The 20648-nt window shown below is 38.9% G+C and overlaps 1 protein-coding gene across 5 annotated transcripts in view; it reads right to left on the bottom strand.

Annotated features, from left to right (window-relative positions):
• LOC136439982 (transcription factor 20-like) overlaps positions 1 to 20648 on the bottom strand; it is a 37406-nt gene that overhangs the window by 10759 nt on the left and 5999 nt on the right. For 2 of the 5 annotated variants that reach the window (XM_066435704.1, XM_066435700.1), the window contains exon 5: positions 340 to 572. In XM_066435704.1, the coding sequence (XP_066291801.1) occupies positions 340 to 572 (233 nt within the window). Of the gene's footprint in view, positions 1 to 339; positions 573 to 6897; positions 6977 to 8236; positions 8509 to 20648 lie in introns of those variants that run through there. The other 3 variants (XM_066435702.1, XM_066435703.1, XM_066435701.1) reach the window with 3 other exon arrangements.

The raw sequence follows: 20648 nt of genomic DNA, 5'->3' as shown, positions 1-20648 counted from the left end.
GCTCTTGGATATAAAGTGGCCCTGAATATTGTTTTGTTCTTCAAAGGAGAAATTTTTCCTCATAAACTATACTGTAATGTAACATAAGCATGCTTTGTTGTAGGGTAGGTGAAAGGTAGCAGTGCTATAGAACATTGCTGCAGCATTGATTAGAAAGTTTCCACAGGGTACAGAGACAGCAGTGTCGTACCAAGAATCTTCTGTTTTCATTTGGCTTACACGATACATTTCAACGGAACTGTTTAGCTGTTGCCAAAGTCAGCGAACAGCATAGTTACATCTAGTTGTGTAACACACACAATGAACAGGATGGTGAATTTACAATGAGATATAACCTACTGGGTTGACCTGGGGTTGGGAGGGGGGATCTGGTACTGTTGTTGTCTAGCCTGGTGCTCAATCTGTGCCAGGGTTTCTGAGAGTTGAGGGGACACGCCTGGGTGCCTGGCTGGGTCGCCTGGGTGTCCACCTGGGTCATTGGGGAGCCTGCCTGGGTGTGGCGGGACGGGGTCTGCCATGCCCACCTGGTGGGGGTGTGGGTACTGAGGCATCATGGTCGATCCCGGCCCCATCTGTGGACAAACAAAGAATAAACAACATCATAATCAGGGATCGAAATACTGGATGCATATGTACCCAAAATTGGAGCTGTACCACCTAATTTTTGACTGTGGGTGCACCAGTGCACCAAGATATTTATGTAGGCTTTAGGGTAAAAGTACATGTCAAGTATACAGAATATTCTTGGAATTCAAGTTTCAGAAAAAGCAGTCTGAATTATTTGATGTAATACTTGTTTAAAGTTGAAATATAGCTATAGAATTACAGAATGAAGTTCTTAAGAGAGGCAGTAGGGTTTTGCTGACATTCTTCTTTATTTTGTGCACTCAATAGTTAACTGCATGCGATTTTAACAGTAACTTAATTTTAGCTACTTTAACAGCTAAAATTTCATCATCAAAAATATTTGATCAGACATTTTGAGACAGTGAATGAGTGATGTTTGTTCACACCGTTAAAATCGCATGCTGTAAACTATTCCCTTTTCCCCCAACAGCTAAAATTATGAACCGCAATTATATCAAATGGATGTGTAAATTTTTAATCTCAGGCTTTAGCTTGCTATCATCATCGTTTGCTGTATGACATTCAAGCATATATTATAGAATCTATACAGGAAAAAAAAAAGGGAACAAACATGGTCTTCATGTCTATCTCTAATGAGTTGTGTCTGAACAAGAAAGATATCACACGATTTTCCAGGTTTTATCATCCTGACACTGAAAATATGGAAAATATTAAGAAAAACATGTACCTGGTACATGTTGTATGTACATGAATATGTTCAGTTATTTCAAGAATAGATAATTTACTGCACGTGCAATAGTTTTGATTAACTTTTCATGAACTAAGTCATAACATAGTTTATTGCTAGACTGCTGTAGGCATTGGTATGGCCAAAACTTTATGGTCACAAATTTTAATCCCCGTAGCAGAATTTTGATATTACCTCAGGATAGTTCTGGAATCAGCTGAGATTAACAATCCAGGGTAGCGAGCCAAAACATTTCTACTTTCCAATATAGTATTTCATACCATTTCAGACATAAGGAAATACATGTTCCTCATTATAAAGCAGGGGGAATTATGACTGTCTCCAGTATTCAGGTGCGTATGAGTCCCGATAAATCAGCCTGGGGTTGGGTCCTGACGCTGCTAATAGGTTTCCTGCGTGGCATGAAAAGATATTCACAAAATTTACCTGCATTTGAAGACAGCCACACCCCGGGCACGTTAAAGAAGCCACTTACTACGCTTATCGAAAAGAATAGGGGTCCTTCCCAGTATGAGTGGATCAAACCTAACAGTCTGGTCTACTGATTGACATCTAGAAAAGGTGATAGTCACCTGTTATGTCAATCCTTCCACAAATCTCAAGAAATGTAAAATTTGTGTAAACCACAAAGCCGGCTTTTATTCCTTTACAAGAAAATTGTTTCCTTAATGTTGAACAGCATCCCTCTACAACAGTTCTCACACACTGTCTAAGTGTGAAGGTAATTGGTGCACATTTCCTGCAGACAAGTGTCTCTAATTGATGACACCCCATTTATAGTGGACCAGTGGGTAGGTGTTGGGTCACCTCAACACTTCAAGATGATTGATGTCATAACTTATTTCTCCTGGCGGACAGAAGGAAATTCTTGCATCTCAAGCCACTTCTCAAGGTCAATGAGAGCACTCTAGCTCGGAAAGAAAGGTATGTTTTCACTCATCATGCATGGTCAGCAAATATCCATCATTTGATGGCATATGCCGCATGAAGTGATTCCCCCCTTTCATCTTTTCCAGTCCTCTGTTATCATTGCTATCTGTTTACCTTTAGTACAAGGAGGGACTGATAGAAATCAATTATGTTCCTTCCATTTCATTTTTTTGCAACAGAAATTTATCTACCTATTGAAAGAAGGATTCTGATGGTGTGAGAGATCAACAGCCAAGTACACTGGGTAGATTATCCTTGAAAGTCCCTTTGCTATAGATACATGTAAAGAGTTAAGGGATAGAGTCAGCCTATCATCTATCTTTAGGTACAAAGTGAGCTGATAAACAGACCAACTGAAGCAGAAAAATAATTAAAAAGCACAGGTGTCAATTCTGACTGATAGTACATCATGTACATGTATGTTCCTTTGGACCAAAAGTGGTCTAACGGCCCTGAGCTGCTTTGTCAAAATTCAAGTTCGTTTTGGCCACTAGAGGAAAAAAAGTACAATTTGGGGAAGGTCAAGATAATACTGGTATACATAAAAAATTTGATGTTATTTGATCAATATCTTGAAAATTCTTTGTTGGAAATAATGAAGTAAGGTAAAGCAGTCATCCTCCACTGAGGCGAGGCATGATGCTTTTTCAAGTACATGTGGCTAGTGGTGATCACAGATGCAATGTGACTTTTTGGCCAAGCATACCAGATCATCCCTACATACGCGATAAGTGTATAGGGTTCTTTTATGTGCAGAGGTTTGATGCTTGAGTTGCCTCCTACTCTGGGCCGCCGGCTTTACATCCCCCTTATGAAAGGACAACGCAACTTTTTTCCAGTCGTGTCCAGACCCAGGCATGAACCAGGGCCACTGGCTCCTCGGAATGTCAACCAGATGTGGTGAGTCACCGTGAGTGGCAAAGAGCGCATACAATATGTCCAGAAAAACATTGTTTTTTTCATTAGGCCATGTTGATTTGATCATATGGATGACGTCCGCGTGCGCATCAATTTTCGTCTAATTCCAAAAATAAGATAAAAAATTTCCACAATACTGTTAATCATACAAAGTACATGTAGCTGCAAAATGATCAAATATATGCTGTACATTGCAAAAGAAATAATGGGAAATGATACTAATGTCGTAGAATGCCAAAATCATTTCCAAAGTAAAAAAAAAGCTTTGAAGGAACAAAAGAAAAGAACATATATCTCGGCATTACATACTCTTTGTGTTAAGTCATTTGTTCAACCTTCCTGACCATGTAGATTTCATAATGAAGGCAACTTTTTTCCCCCCCGCACCCATCAGTTTTGGGGTTTCCAGAGGATGTCATCCATATAATCAAACAAACATGGCCTTACTGTAAATTGAACAGCAATAACACGATGGGCCAATGTTTTAGCACAAGGCTTCCTCGACAAGGTGTCCTATAGCATGTTACAGTTGGAGCGAAACTTTGTTACTGCGGCAATCTTATTATAATAGAATCATTCATGGCACTTTTCCCTGACAACTGGGTTTTCTCTTGTCCACTGAGTTACATCTACACAAAAATGACATCCTGCCCCAACCTACATGTACATGTAGACCACTTATTTCCCATACCACCTGCAAACACCAGCACTGAGGGAACTGCCCGGAACACAGCCTAGCCCTCAGGCACATTGAAGAATGATTTATATGCTTTCATGGCAGCTGGGAGGCAATCTATCTTAGCAGATCTTCCCTTCTGTGTTTATATCAATGGCAAACCTTGATAACAATAAACATATACTGAGTGCTTGACTCTTTTGTACCATGTCATGTTCATCATCTACTTAACCTTCTCCATGCTGCCTAACTCTGTAATCAATAGAAAATTGGGTACCAAATGGCTACTTCAGTGTGCTAAAGGTTAAACAACACCTATCATATTGTTATTTTTAGAAGGTAACTCTCCTTCAATAAGTATTTTTTGTGTGCTAAATCACTTCCTTGGCAGAAAGGAAATTAAATCAAAAGCCACAGCTTTTCCACAACATTCCTGTGCAAAAATATGAATGCCCCTCTGTCATTGACATGTAAAACTAAACATGTTTTTCATTGTGATACAATATTAATACAGCTTCGCAATACACAGTTTTGGTACTTGTGAATACCTTGGATGGCGACAAAACCTACAACCTCCTTAGCAAAGGAAATAAATCTGTCCTGTCAGTGATGTTTGGAGAGCTCCAATTTTAATGTTTTATTTGCCACAGTTAACATGAACAAAAGAAATACCCTCTATAACAAAAATCATAGCCATAAATCCTGGAGGCTTAAAAGCAGCTTCTTGTTCATGGCTCACATAATGATATAATTTATCCTTCATATTTTATACTGGCAAACAACACCTCAAAGTGGAATGGAACTACAAATGATACTGTTTTGTGTCTTGAATATTCCATTTCAGCCAGTGCATCATTAAGCTTGGATTGCCAGACTGTTTCCAGGACCTACACAGGCCAGCTCCTCAGCTCCATAGCCAACTTGCTGCCCCCAAGGAAATTCTACCACAGCCCCCTGCTCTGGGTCTAACTCAGGGGGCTGTGGTAATATTTCCTTGGAGGAATGTAGGTTGGCCCTCAGGAGCTAAGGAGCTGGCCTGTGTAGGTCCTGGAAACAGTCTGGCATCCAGGCAGGTACATTAAATAACTGTATAGGCAACACTTTCAACATTCCATTCTAACTTGTCATGCTACCTGCTACTCAGGTCCTTCCCTCTAAAAGATTTAAAACAGAAAAAAACCCACAGAAATGGTAGTACTTGATGCATACAACCAATTAAATTGAAATTTTCCATTGGACATAGCCAGATTTACTTGTGCATGAGCAGCACACTACAGTACAGCATATCATTGGTATAACCTGTAAACTAAACAGCATATCAACAAATTTAGATCTGTTCAGAATGACAATTCATATCAAATGCTTCAATCATACAACTCCTTTTCACTAGAGGCTGTTACTGCTGAGCGACCACAAATGACAAATTCTCAATCTCAACGAATTTCACAAATATCTTTTTTAGTTTACATTTTTTATGTTTTGTTGTCCTTTATGAATATATACTTTTACATCATGCATCATATTTTAATTACAAAATCAAGGCCGTTCTAGGATCACAAAAATTCAATTTCTGTAGATCAACGTCGCTGTTTAGTGGGAAGCGGGCCTTCAGAATACATAATGGTGCCGAGAAAGCTCAAACATAGCAGAAGACAAGACTGTTTTCCCATGATACCTCCTAAACACACTCTACCCTGGCTGTCTCAGGTGGAAGTGACGCATGAGGGGCCGACGTAATCGACATTTATGTATATCAACAATGGCTCTCATAAACCGAACCCCAATGTAACCACAAGTCTCCATGAACCGCTAAAATAAGTGCCCCTTTTACAGCTTTAACAGCATTCACAACAATGTAACCGGCATTTTTATCGCAGTTTTACAAAACTGTATCATTTTAACCTCACTTAATGTGTCAAAGACTCATTCGACAAAATTTATCAGTCTAATTTCTATTGAATATTGATCATGTGGTTTTGATCAAGTCGTCTAGTCTAATTAATGACAAAGATGTCTCTTCTGGAATAGCGGTGCTAAAATTGATGATGGCAAAATCCAACACTTCCAGGCACTAACCTTTGCCAAAGGTCAATCCATGGTATCTAAAGAACATCATAATTTCTGTCATTAATACTCGTTAAGGTCCATCAGTTATTAATAATGTTGATGATACAAAGTGACATATATTGCTGTAGGTTATATGAAAAGTAGAGCTTTACAGGATATAAACAAGCAAGACTTCTTTCATACAAGTTAGTGTTAAAATACTTAAATGTTATTTCTGCAACTTGTTTTGATTTTGATTTGATTGGTCCTTGTCGTGTTTACCATTTCATGTAAGAATATTACATTCCATACCGTTTAGACCATTACATTGCTACAGAAATGACTGCCCTAAGTAGTCTGCTAGCTTTCAAATTAGCTTCCTTTTGGTCCTAGAAGTGGTGCAAGGACACCCTTCCCTCCCTCCTCTCTTACAAAAACAATCACCTCTTGCAGCCAAATTTCCCCATGCCTGTGTGCTTCAGCGCCAGTGGTGGGGTAAGATGATTATATTTGAGGGTAAGAAGTGCGCTGGCACACTGCCGAGCTCGCAGGACTCCCATCTGATTACTGCTGCTGTCCACACAGCAGAAATCTGTCACAGGAGCGAACACAATCACCACAGGCACTGAAAATTCAAAATGGCTGTCACCACCAGTTCTCAGCCTATCCCAACAAAACCACAGGAAAAACAAGATGGTTTCCAAATGAGCCCACGGCCAAGCTGAAAGGCAGAATCAGCCGGATTCGACCTTGCATTAGTTCTGGTGGTCGGAGACAGCCTGTAAAATGTCACACATGGATAAGCAATCCTTCCTTGTGTCACCTGGAGTAACCCCAGTAATTCTCTACAAGGACAGGTGGAATCTACAGATAAAACTATCAGTGGGAGATCACAAGACTTTCACGCCCTTCTCCATACAATGGTTAAGCCGTGAATAATTCCCAAATGCTGTAAGGGAGGTTACAGGTAAACAAAACAGCAAAGTCATACCCAGGGGCTTGGCTGATGGCAGCTGTCCTCCATTACAATGGCATCACTACCTGACCTCTGACATTTGACCTACTTTTTACTGACATCACAGGTTGGTCGCTATCTTCACAGGGGAATATTGTATGCACAGCTCTAGGCAATTTTTCCCCACCGCAATGATGGGCCAGCAAATATAATGCCACAGCCAGAAAGTATATATGACAGCCCTGGAGGCCATGAAAAATGAGCGTGTTTAAAATTCTCCCAACCCAAGTAACGTAGGTGCACATTTCTGAAGATTAGGTATAGCATAAAGATGTGTAGCGATCATTTCAATATGAATGCAAAACTTCATCAGATAAAATTCTGCCAGCAAAAAAGGCAATTTCTGTGTGTCAGGAGCGGGGAGGGGGAAACCCTTGAGTTGGGGCCCACTTTGCATGGAGCCATACTGTATGGCTGCTACCTGCGTCATTGCAGTCAGCAGTGGGGCCCTGACTAGTCACCTTCCTCATCACGCATTCTAGTCTTGTCTGCTCCAACCTAGCTGGCTCCTACCTTGCCTACAGGAATAAAGGCAGCCCTGCTAAATAGCCAAGCCTACTAAGCAATAGAGCAGGGGGTGCTCATTCATAAATGTATGGGTGCCCTTCTATCACAGTGTGTGAGGCAGGGGTGTTAACTGTTAAGAACATCATCCCAAAACTACTTCTTATACACAGCTAGTGCTACATGTAATGTATACATGTACTTTGTACTTGTATACAGTACACACAATCAACACTGTTGCAGCCAGGCAAAATCGGCTCTCCTCTATTGTTGTCTTGCTTTCGGACAGGCTAATACTGTATAACTCCAACAGGAGTGAATACCATCCTTATATGAACCTAGATTATTTCTATGGTACATTTGTTTATCCTGTACTTGAAAGTATTGAAATGATCTTTTAAAGAAAAACAGCGTGCACTGTGCATTATTTTTATTTTTCCCAGAATAATGTAATTGTTGCCACAGGCACAGAATATTCATGAAGGAAGAAAATAACTGCAGGTTGTACAAAAACAAAATACTGTGGTCAAGGAGCCATATCAGGTTTATAAATTATATGAAAATGCCTGAATATATTCTTTAAAACTTCCTTAGCAATATAAAATGCACCTGTCATTCAGGAATATATAACCATCACATGGGAATAATGCATATAGCACTGAAATATTTAAACCAAGCGCAATTGGGCTCTTTGGAGTATATTAAATTTGACATTCATGATATACAACACTTGAAAATACAAAATGGTTCTGGGCTACACAGAGCTCATTATATCAACATACATAACAGAAACTATAAGCGTGGTTGTTACCATGAGACTGGCTTGACATAGTCCTACAAGTTCAAGGTCCTCCTTCCTTCTATCAAGGGATGACAGTCCAAAGGGATACATCTTTCTCTAACAGGGCCAGACTAGCACTGCTCTCACCACATGACGTAAAATGTCTGTCGACAATTGGATTGGGTGTGAATCCCTCCTTCTGAGGCCCAAGACCATTCTTTAATTCTCCCTACGACTGTCAGGTGTGGTAATGATGCTGTGATGGAAGCCGAGCCAACATGGTGTTTCTGGCTCAATTTGCAGCATGTTGGCTGTGAACACCTCCCGCATACTAATGAGGGCCGGGGCTGCCCCGCAGGGGGCAGAGGTCATCTCTCAGGTGGTGAGGAGATGGATGTACTTCAGCGACTGAGCTGGAGATTTTGCACCACGTTGCGTTCAACATTGGCTCTATCTCTTGCATTTTCTTACTTTCAGTACTTGTTTTATGCTAGATGCAGTAACAAATCACCATCAAACAGACCTAGCTTGGGCTGCTTTCCCATATTCTTTAATTCTTCAACTCTTAATTCAACTACCAACCTTGCCAACATACAAATGGTAGCCTGGATGGTGTTGATATCTATTCTTTAGGAGGAATGTGACATTGAATTAGATAGCTGAGAGAAATCGCTGGAGCTTTTAGTTTGATGTTACTTTCGATGGTACATATAGATTTTTTATCCCATTTTATTCCCAGTGATGGTCTTATGCTAGATGCTAGCTGTTACAATGTAGAGCAAAATTAGGCTGCATTCCCAAATTCTTTAGTCCGACCATAATATCAAATTAGACAGCTGGGAGACATCTATAGATATAAATCAGTGCACAGAGTTTCCAGCCACCAATAAGCGTCCTGGTCACTTTGGGCACATGTAACAAATCACTTGAGACAAGGCTAACATAATTACATTTTCCTCTTGCTGAGAAACATGTTTAAAGCAGAACAGAAAAAGTCCCTAATAGTCTAACCCTACAGTCTGTCTGTAGACAAGTTTCTTACCACAATCTAATTTTTCTGAGTAACTTCCAAGGACTGGAGACACTTCTTATGTCTCCTTACAAGTGCTTCTGACTTCAGAATTTTACGTCGATGATAATCTAATATGCTACATCATAGAAAAATATGCAGACTTTCTCCTTCTATGCATTATAGTAATAGTCCTCATTGTAGACCACTGAAATACATTCAATATCATACTCTATTGATTTATGAAAACTATGAAAACTATTTTTCAATCAGCTGAAGTATGTATACGAGTGAAATATGAGGTCCTTGAATTAATCATTAAAACCATGGAACATACAGAGCTGTATAGAAGTGTATGCTGCATTTCATGCAGTTAAGTTCTACATGACCCATATTTGCCATAAATCTTCAATTTGTTTTGTCACCTCTGGCAAGCAGGTCAGTGACCTCCGACAGGGGTACTATTTTTGTCTACACGTTTCACAGCTATAACTCAAGATCCTTTTGATGGATTTGTTTGAATTTTGGTAGTTATTGAGGTCCCGATGAGGCATTGCAATTTTGGGGACCGTAGCAAGATTTCTTGTCTGCTAATGCTTTGTACCTAGTGGCACGTGGGGTCATTATTTTCAAGAAATCAAGCATGTAGTCATTATCTGTCAATCATGGATAATTCTGCTCCCTACAGATAAAAATAGACAAAAACAGACAGAGACAGGGGAAACCAGCTACTAATGTAGTACTATTGGGTATGTGTTTTCATTTTGGTCTCCATACAATGGCCAGACAAGTTCAATTTGTCAGTTTTGGGATTTAGAAAACTATGCTTAACTTCAAGATCAACATAAAAACATGGAGTCAGCATGGAAACAGTGTTGTGGAGTTTTACGTTCAAGATTGCCCCAGCCCTCAGTTTACAAGTGAATATTGGCCTCTTCCTAAATTTGTACAGTTAACTTAGAGGACTGAGAATCAGGCAAACAAATATCAGGACAAAGTGAAAGATTTAAGTTAACTTCGTACCACATTACTCGCCTCACAGCAATAAAATATACCAATCCAGTCCACATATCAGCAAGTCTGTCAGTTTTGAGAAATCTCCCTATAATACACCAGGGATTATTGTCTTAACATTTGAGCATATTTCATGTGCTAGTACCATGCTGGGGGATTTATGCCATAGAAAAGACACATTCATCTCTATTCAACCCATAACATGTATTAGACTAGAGACAGTATGGTCCAAAAAGTTATTATTAATGATTTTTCCTGCACTTATGTAATTCTTTCCTCCTCCTCACCATTAGCAATGTGGATAAACACTAGCCTTCTTGGTTTTTGATTTTAAAAAATGGAACTGGAAAATCAACATGGAAGAAGAGTCAGACTCAGTCAGAGGGCAAAATATGCACCTTGGCTAGGTACAAACACAAGAATTCAGATGCATGTATATCCTCCAGCTCTCTTTCCATTTTTGATTGTGAGAATCATGCAAGAGAATAAATCGGTATGGCCTTTCAATCTGCTTTTTTTTACAATCACGAAGTCTCCATAACTCAAGCTGTCCATTCTGCAGGCAATGAAATATTGTACAGAGTTCAACGGGACTCTATATTGGGATTATGAAAATTCAATCAAGGATTCATCTTATATGTCAGAACAAGATGGTGTTGATGACAATATCGACTGTAAATCTTGAAATGTTCACGGTAGTTTTATTCTCCACTGGGATATCCTGGCACTGCAAATATGCGTTTCCATGTTACTACTGCTGTAGAAGTGGATAGTTTCAACCGCAAACTTGGCAAAAAAAGTGTTTTTCCCTCCTACCACGAAAATAAATCCCAGAATTCACAGTACTTTAAAAGGACATTTTAACTACGATGTTACCACTGGAGTCAAAACATTGAATCTTTAAAATCAGAAAAAAAATTAATTAAAACCAATAAAATATCACAACCACAATGATTCACTGTAGCCCTGCACAGTTGGAGTAAAATGGGCTTCCATGTTTCACTATCTCTTGCTTCGAAACCAGCTTCCACCGGCACCATGTGGAACAAGTAGGTACGGGCTGGCACTCCTTTGAAAAATGGCAGCTCAACAACAACGAAAGAACGCCAAATTCCTGTTCAAATCCAAAAAGGGCTGATGGAGTCTTTGCTCAACTAGCCGAGATTCGAATCCTTGTTTTACAACCCCCTTACCATCATGGAGCCAGACATAGAGAGATGCGGGATGTTGATGCATGGTAAATTGCATTATGTAGCAGCCTCGTTATCTGGAGCCGCATGCACGGAGGCTGGGAGCAGGAGAATTGAGGATCTGACAGGACCTGTTTCCCATATTGATCCTACGCTGCATCCTGACAGGGCAGGGGGTCCGCCGGCATAATCATGCTGCCAACGACACACTCGCCACAATCAAATTTCGCACTCTCATAACTTTCCGTTCCCCCCTCGGATGGATTAGAAGGTTTTCTGATATCCGACCATTAAAGTTTATCCCGCCGTTTCCAGAAGTTTCACCTTGATTATTTCCAGTTGAGGATTTGGTGAGCGACGTTACTTTATATTTCATTATTGTGGTAATCAGTCCTGGCGATCCCAAGAGACCGACCTTCATTTCCAGAGCTAATAGCAAGCCCCAACCAGTCATATTTACTATGTCCCACAAGAAATTTCCACCCATTTCCAAGTACCGCAAAGAGAATTCAGATATCTCGGAGCGCCCCCTTCTGCTTATTCCGACTTGTCAAATTTATGCATGAATGTGATACACAATTTATTAGCAGCTATCTTTGGCCTGACACAACGTAATACTGGGATAGGGCTCGAAATTCATTTTTTGGGAATATGTGCACTGTTGTACCTAACTTAAAAATCAATGCGCACAGAAAATATTTTGGGTGCACAACATAAAATAAATGAACCAAAATTCCATTGCTAACTTCCAAAATTCCATTGCTAAATTATCAACGAGGAACGTTAATTCAATAATTTTTTTCTGATACTCTCAGGCGCAATTTTGGGCACACCAAAGTGCCTATATGCACTCAGTATTTCGAGACCTGCCACGAGAAGCGGGAGATTAAGAAAATTCTCACCTCTATTTTCTACGCTCATGTTATCTTTTCGTTTGAATTTTGTAAAAGGTTAAGTCTGTGTGGTAGCTTCCACCCTGTCTCACCCTGCCCTATTTGTAACCTGCATGAATTGCTGTATACATTAATCCTGACATAATGTAATCAAACAGCTTTGTAAGGGATAATATTCATCAATTGTTAATTATACAACAAGTGAAGGTCAATCAAATACCAGACAATCAAAATACATCAGCAAGTTGCTGGGAACTGGTGAATTATTCAACAATGCTGAGAGAGTCCTGAAAACATCACTTTTCAGCTTCTATGCTGATGTTTTTCTCTACTTTGTCCATAAACAACTACTGGCTTCTCTGTAAATGTAAATGTGGCAAAGAATTATTCCTCCAACGCATATATAGAGAGAATGCCAACTCTACCGTGCACAAAAAATTCTGCATGATGATTTGCTGCATAATTTCCCGTCACAGTATCGACCACTGGGGCCATTTTAATACATACAGAATTGGGTATAATGCCAGCGTGCCCCGGCTGTATGTGTTTTACATGGAGCCCCGTGAAGTATTGATTGTGTTTTTACAGCAGGGAAGGCAACACAGGGATACAGGGGGTAAAACAGAGTCTAGGCAAAACAGCAAGAATAACAAGCCTTTTTTCATCACATATAGCAAGGCTTGTGTGTTTAGGTTTTACTGTATGTTATTTTCATTGTAGCCATTACCAGATAGCATGTGTAATATTTTGTTACATTCAGAATAAATAAAAAATACCAAAGATTTTTAATCTTGGAGAAACCTTACGAGGCAAACAAAATGAGTATCTGGTTAATAATAATAAACTGATATGAGAATATTGGTTGCTATAAAATATGATGCTGTAAACCCTTGCTTTTATATGATCATAGGAAACAGGTGTAATATTTCATTTACTCATAATAAGACAGACTATGTGCAGAACTAATGTTATTTTGTTTTCCTCAGATACCAGCTTCTTACTTTAACTTTACACAAACTTGAAATTTCACAAAACTGTTACAGATTAAAAACTTTGACTTCATGGGGGGTTATTTACCTGCTAACTTGGTCACTAATAACATAGGCAGCAAATGCAGAAACTGCCATTGATTCCTTTCATTTGCCAAACCTTACGAAATAAAAACAATCTTGCTGAAAAATAAATTTTCCAGGCAACTGCACAAGTTCAAATACATATCTAAGGGCAAAGGAAATCTGTTGTACTGTCATTGGATGCAATCGTATATATTATGTACATCCAGGAGGCTAAAGCAGTGTTCAAGCAACATTGTTAACTACCAAAGTAGTTCTTCTAGAGGCAACCTTCACCTACATGTATCCATGAGATAGATAAATAAATACAAGTAGCTTACTTGTTGTGAGCTAAGACGTGTGAGTAATGCCCATACCCTCTAGTTACTTTCAGACAATTGCACCTGAATGAAAGCACCACTGTACCCTGTTGCTTATAGATGATATCTTTTCCAAAATCAGACAATCAAATGTATACCTGCAGAAATTTCTCTATCATCAGATAGCCTATCTACATGTAGGAATTGCATTAGCAAAACACAACAAATGTATGACACATGCCAAAAATACACATTGATGCCATTTTTTGTCAGATCCATTTTCTGACCTTTTGAAAATGGTAAGAAATGCAATATATGAGTCAATGAATCACTCAGCTATATATGGGACCTAGATTGTGTCCAAAATGTAGATGTCTACAAAAAGTGGTGTAAATGTTGCAGCTACATAATTTCCCTCTGGGTGTATATCCTGAACACTAATGATGTACCGCAGAGAGTAAGGGTAGGAATAGAGCAAAAAGAAACTGACTTTGGAGCTTATTACGTACACCCCCTGTTTAAACCCAAGAACACTGTACTCCTCTATATCATGAATGATGTCAATTTTGAGAACACTGTCTTTCAGATTGAATTCCTCTATCTAACCTCTGCATTGTGAAGCCTTCACAATCACATTAAACAAAAGTTGATGTCGCTCAGGGGAAGTCAGGAATATCAGCCAGCCTCGCACTTGACCTTCAGTGAAGGTGCCTTGGAATGACATACCTCTGGGATGTTAGTGGGGAAAATGGCAGGCCAACAGGAGCCCAGTCCGACCAACCCGGGATCAATAGCCATTAGAATGTATTGCCAAAGGAATCGCACAACCTTGAAATATTCAGCATAGTTCTACAGTCACTTGGACATGAAAGGTGTCCTTTTTTTTAATAGGACAATTAGTGCAATTTTTCACATGTTGAATGTCTAGGATATGGAAGACAGGGAAAGGGGTACGTGGATAATAAATCATGTAGTGAGTGAGTGTGTTACATGTATTTTGAGTTACCCAGGATGACACATACAGTAGCATTGGACTTGATGAACCAGTAAGAGAAGGTACAATTACTGTAAATTTTGCATATAACCCCTGACCTAGATTTCTTCAAGATATCGCTGCTGACAGGTAGCCTTTACACATGCCTGAAGCTGTCCGGGGACTCCCTTGAAGTAAGTATCGTACAAGTACTACTGAGCCGTGGAGGGAGATTTTTGGTAAATCAGAAAAAGCCAATGTACTTGTTTGGTTAAAGAAATCTATCTGAAATGATATCTTTTGTGTTTAACAAACTGAAGACACCTTGAACAGTTGGATAAGTCGGTTCAAACTGCACATCCAAAGTTTGTAGTTAGATATGTCACACCTGGTTTTAATAACAGTTTGGCTGGTTTGCCCTTGCTAATCTGATTCCAGCTGGAATAGATATTACATAACAGACTTTCACTGTTGTGTAAATAACTTCACCTCAGTCGCATTTGTCAAGATCAGCCTGCATCACGGCGAGAACTATTAAATCCTGGAAAGATTTCTGTGGGTGACAATACATTTGAAGCTGTAGACAGACTTATGTTTACATATAAATGTATCAGAGCGGAGGGGTAAATAGTGAGGTGTTAGTGCATATTTTTTCAACGCTAATATTTCATTGTGATATAAGCTTCATCACATATTATCACATTGTATATTCCTAATTGGGGTTTTGCGTTCCTTATAAGTAGATGTTTGAAAACACAAGTTAATATCAATGCATAGAGTTCAATGTGGTATACAAACTTTCAAATCATATTTCTCTTGTATATTCCCTTCTATTTGTTCTAATCATATACAAGCTGCATAGTAGTATCCAGTATTTGATTATACACATCTTCAAATAGAATAAAGTGATAGAATGACAGGGCCTACAACAAGATGCCCTATAATAATCTCAAATACATCTCCATCAGTGCTTTCCAGGGCATTTGTGACCTTGAAGAATATAACAATACAGTCACAAAATCTAAACAGGTACTCCTGGTCATTTAAAACATGCAATTTGAGCACTCTGACAGCACTCCCTGTACTTCACCCACAGTGAAACATCTAGATGTATTTATGGCTACAGAGCGATCCCATTTCAAATGCCCTATGCAGCGGTTCCTGGAACCTGGCAGCACTTACTGCGAATAAGATATCTCCCACAATCACACTATATGCATGTTACAACATTTGTGAATAGCATATCTCCCTTGCCATCACTTTTCACAATTTCTCTCTCCCTTCTATTAGTTCTAAATTTCTAAATTTCTTTTTTTTTAAAGAAAATTTTAAAAATCTGATCCCATTTTCTTTTTTTAAAAAGAAAATTTTAAAAATCTGATCCCATTATAACTTCTACCTGTCTAAAAGCTCATTATCATTTTGCATTGAAGAAATAGCATGCCTTTTTAGATTTTGAATTGCACTTTTGAGATCTGGAATTGCACTTTTTAGATTTCGGATCGCATGTATGGTAACCTTGTTTGCCTGTCAGCTAGAGCCCTGGAGAAACCTTTCAGAATTTTGCTAGAAATCAGGCAGGAATGCAATCACCGCTACAGGGCAGTGGGTGACCCGCACCCCCATTACCATGCGGAAAAGCCTCCAAACGCAGAACCCCGTGGAGAACTGTTGATCAAATGCATCAGGGCAAAATCACTCTGCTACAGCTGACGATCACATGTGGAACAGAAGCAGAGAGAGACAAATCTATTCTCGCCTTATTATTACACAGCGATGGCCATATGATAAGACCCCCACAGTAGTGCACGTAATTTGATGGGATAAGTCTTGCATTTGATTGAGTGCAAGATGGGAGGGGGGCGTGGCATTTACCCGAAGATATTTCAAGACACCAGCCATATTGAAATCATCGGTCTGTAAGAAAAATCTATGTCCAACAAAGTTAGACTAATACCTGGTTTCTTATACTGATAATCTGGATTAACTTTCAGAATGCCAAGAACAATCTTGAGAGATAAGAGACCAAGAACATTCCAAGAAGGCATTACGAATCTAACATTCTTTTTCTTTTCTACCCCTACTTGTGTTTGCCTTCTTTTTCATCCCATTAAAGAAAACCCCGCTCAAACACAACAAATCAAAACTGCATCATGCATTTATTATGTTTAATAACAAGTAAATGAAGGTGTACAAATGTATATAACATGGGAAATAAGATTTCATTTTTGTGTCTTTATTACTCTGTATAGGTGCTACTTGCGTATTGCACGAAATGATATTGTATCACACATATGTCTTAACCTTGCGAAAGCTGTAAAATTTATCACCTAGCTTCAGAAGAATATGATTAAGTTGAACAGTTCAATATATATTTGCACCAAAGTCATAAATCTGTGCACCTCAAGCAATTCATTTTTGTTGCCTAGCCACAGGTGCTACTTTCATTGAGAAATTGACAACAGTACCAGGACTGACACATTTGAATTGCCTCATCTTCTATAATGGGCATCTATGACTTCAGGAAAAAATCCTATTATATCAAGTAAAGGACGAAAGACACGTTTGATGGAAAACTTAAGGGATAATATTTTTATCTTCTTAACTTAAGTATTAATCATGGAAAGGGAGGTCCTTGCCAGCTTTCAATTAGGGATTATTGAATTATGCTGATATTGCCGGTGGATTATGCTGTGCACTTTGGCTATATGCTTCACACTTGATATTCAAGGCAATGTTTGAAAATATATAATTAAATGTCAGACTTCCAAAATTTACATGTACTGTAAATTGAATGCTGATGGTTGATCAGAAGGGAATGTAGTGTGATAGAACAACATGTGCAGCAAGTCAGCAATACTTGAGTCGAGATATGTAAAACATTTCTCAAGTCCTAATCATTTGCTATACCAAAGTTGCACTGAAGTATAATAATATGTTTCATATAATAATATGATATGACAAGGGTTTCTTTTTTTTAAAAGGAGGCAAGACTGAAACTGTCTCAGGATAATGATGAGTGTGGAGGATGACCTTCAAAAGGAGTATACTTTCATCCAGTTATAGAGTTTGAATTGTGTTCATACAATATTGTTTACCTGTATGTCTAACGTCCATAAACATGTAATGATCTAATCCAGAGCTAAAGGGAATTTTGTAACCAAGCCACTCCCTACAAACATCAATATATCATATCATAGGAAACATGGAGTTATCCTATGAGTCCATCAGTGATGCCATAAATAGTAAAACTCTAGGTTTAAGAGCTGTGATGAAAACTGAATCTAACTGCAACCGTTACAAGTCCCAACCACAGAAATGTGTAGTCTGAATCGTAGCTGTACAAAAACATGTGTACAATAAGACAGAAGTCAAATGTCGGCTACGGGCAGGAATGCTGTGGTGAATTCCGAATTGTGCAGAGGAGCCGAGAGAACCAGTGCATATTACTATGGTAACCATTGTAGGCAGAGTGGCCTACAGGCCATGCAAGGAGACATGTTGGTAACCACATCAAGGGACTCCCTGAAACAAATTTCTCAGCAAGCCACTCCGAATATTTGAAGCAATATGATTCATAGACCTTTGCAATATCGGGTTGCTGGCTTTGCTGCGATGTGATGGACAAGGCAAATAGGATGGACATTTTAGGTGCCATACTGGACCACTTAACTTACGTCATGCCATGATCACAATACTGGTATGCTATACTGGGTACAGGACTGACGACAACAATGGTATTTGCAAAAGGATACAACTTGTAAGAGTCTAGATGTAAAGAGTATGAAGGATATGACAACGATCTTGGTTTTGTACTGTATATTTCTCACTTGGAGAATAAGACTATTACGAGTAGCAAGCTATAGAAATATCAATTAGTCATATAATGTTGAGGGCTACTATATACAAAAAGTAATCTTTTACGCAAGGTCCTTGAGAAATAAAAAATGATGATCTAAAGACATTTTGTTTTTCATATACACAAGGTCAGATATACAGCAATACATGACGATGAAACTGTTAACTTATAATGTACAAGACTGAATCTGTTTCTGGGCCCTGTGATATAACAACCAAGTTATGCAAGTGTAGCCCTCCTGTTATGAATAGTGGTAGTTATGTAACTATAACATGTAAAGTACAGAGTTAATCCACTTGCAAACCCAGAATACAAAGTGAAACTAATGAGGGTTTCACCTTGAGAGCATAAAATTTTTATTTCTAAAGTCAATGTCAGAGAATGTATAACGACATACAATGTGTAAAGATTGTTCCCTCATCCCAACCGGGCTTGTAACATACACGTGCATGTACACCAGGTTATTAGGATAAAGGAGTATCAGTAACATCATGATTCACTACAGGAAACATATAGTAGGATGTACTTGTATTACAGAGCCCACTGGCAAGCACCACGTATGTGAAATATGTCCCAAACAAATACCAGTCATATCCAGTTAGAGGGAAACTGGCTGGAGTTTCCTTGATTTACGCTGTGTTTTGTTTGGCTTCATGTACAGGTCAAATGTCCAGCAGACAGTTCAGTCAGAAATGCCACTCAATCAAGCAAACACAATAACAAACCAAATTCAAACTTGGAGTAAACAGAGATCAAATACCTTTCACTTGCCAGTTGACCCATGTCCACCATTTCCGTACTCCCTTCCAACTTTGCTGAAATACCTGTATTTCAGTGCCTCTTGTGAACTTCTATTTTTAAGACATCACCTTTTCCCATTATCAAACAAACGAAAAATAAAACATTTCACCACTATCATTCTGGCCGTACTTAGTTTTATTCTGGTCACTTTTTCAGCTTTTCCCACCCAATAAGTAGGGGTGAGTAGACTGATGGGAGAGGCTACCATACCTGGCAGGCTGTGCAGACCATCACAATCTTCTCCATACATCAGCAAACTTCTCTAGCCACTGGCAAGGCCAACCTTCAGCTCTAGCCCACCCCTTCTGCCTTCATCTCAACACTGTGAATTATGTTCTACCGGCTGAAAATAACAACTTGCCTCTATACCTTTATATCCCATACACATCAGAAGCGACCATTATGGGAGATAACAGTACCATGAAATGATCAAGCCAGCCTTTATAATAATTTACTCCTGTTCTCTTAGGTCTGTCCGTTGTTGCGTGTGTTCCTGGCCTCCCATGAAATCAGTTTGTTGAAACTAAAAGAAGAACCCATTTGTTTCTGATGATGGATAAACAAATAAGAGGAAGCTTTAGGGATTCAGCTGGTCTCCTGTGATGTAAATAGGCCGCCTGTAGCCGTAACTGAACAGAACTGAACAGCGATATAAAAATATATACATAAACCTGCTTGGTCCCTCATCTTGACTTTTATAGAACTGGTGATCATGTCAGCAGCAAGGAGATGATTGAAATATTATTATTATTAGAACTTTATTTCTATAGCCTGTGTTTAACAAAGTCCTGTGACGTAGATAGGCTGTTTGTAGCCGTAACTGAACAGAACTGAACAGGTATTAAAAAAAATACATCCAAACCTGTTTGGTCTCACATCTTTAATTGCCTTTTATAGAACTGGTGATTACGTCAGCAGCAGGGAGATGATTGAAATATTATTAGAACTTTATTTCTATAGCCTGTGCTTAAGAAATCAGTATAGACTGGGGTCTTACTGCAATACTGTAATAGTCAAGTACAGTACTAGACTTTATGGTATGAAGACGAGAGACAGCATATGTTTGACAAGCGATACACAAGCTATACAGTTACAAGCTGGAAAGGTCAGATGTGGAAGTGAAATAAACGGGTATCAGAGCGATGGGTCTGTTCAAAAACAGATGTATAAAAAGACACCGAGTTAACAGTAGTCATTCATGCTGAAATGTATATTCCACATATTCAGCATAGATTTATACTTGCGATAGTTTCAATTTATTAGATTGAGTTCTAATTTCCTGTACAATGCCCTTACTTATCTGCACAACTGTGTTTATACCCATTAACACA

This window comes from Branchiostoma lanceolatum, chromosome 8 (genome assembly GCF_035083965.1).
Source record: "Branchiostoma lanceolatum isolate klBraLanc5 chromosome 8, klBraLanc5.hap2, whole genome shotgun sequence".
NCBI classification, from domain to species: domain Eukaryota; kingdom Metazoa; phylum Chordata; class Leptocardii; order Amphioxiformes; family Branchiostomatidae; genus Branchiostoma; species Branchiostoma lanceolatum.
This window is presented reverse-complemented; position numbering and strand designations above follow the sequence as displayed.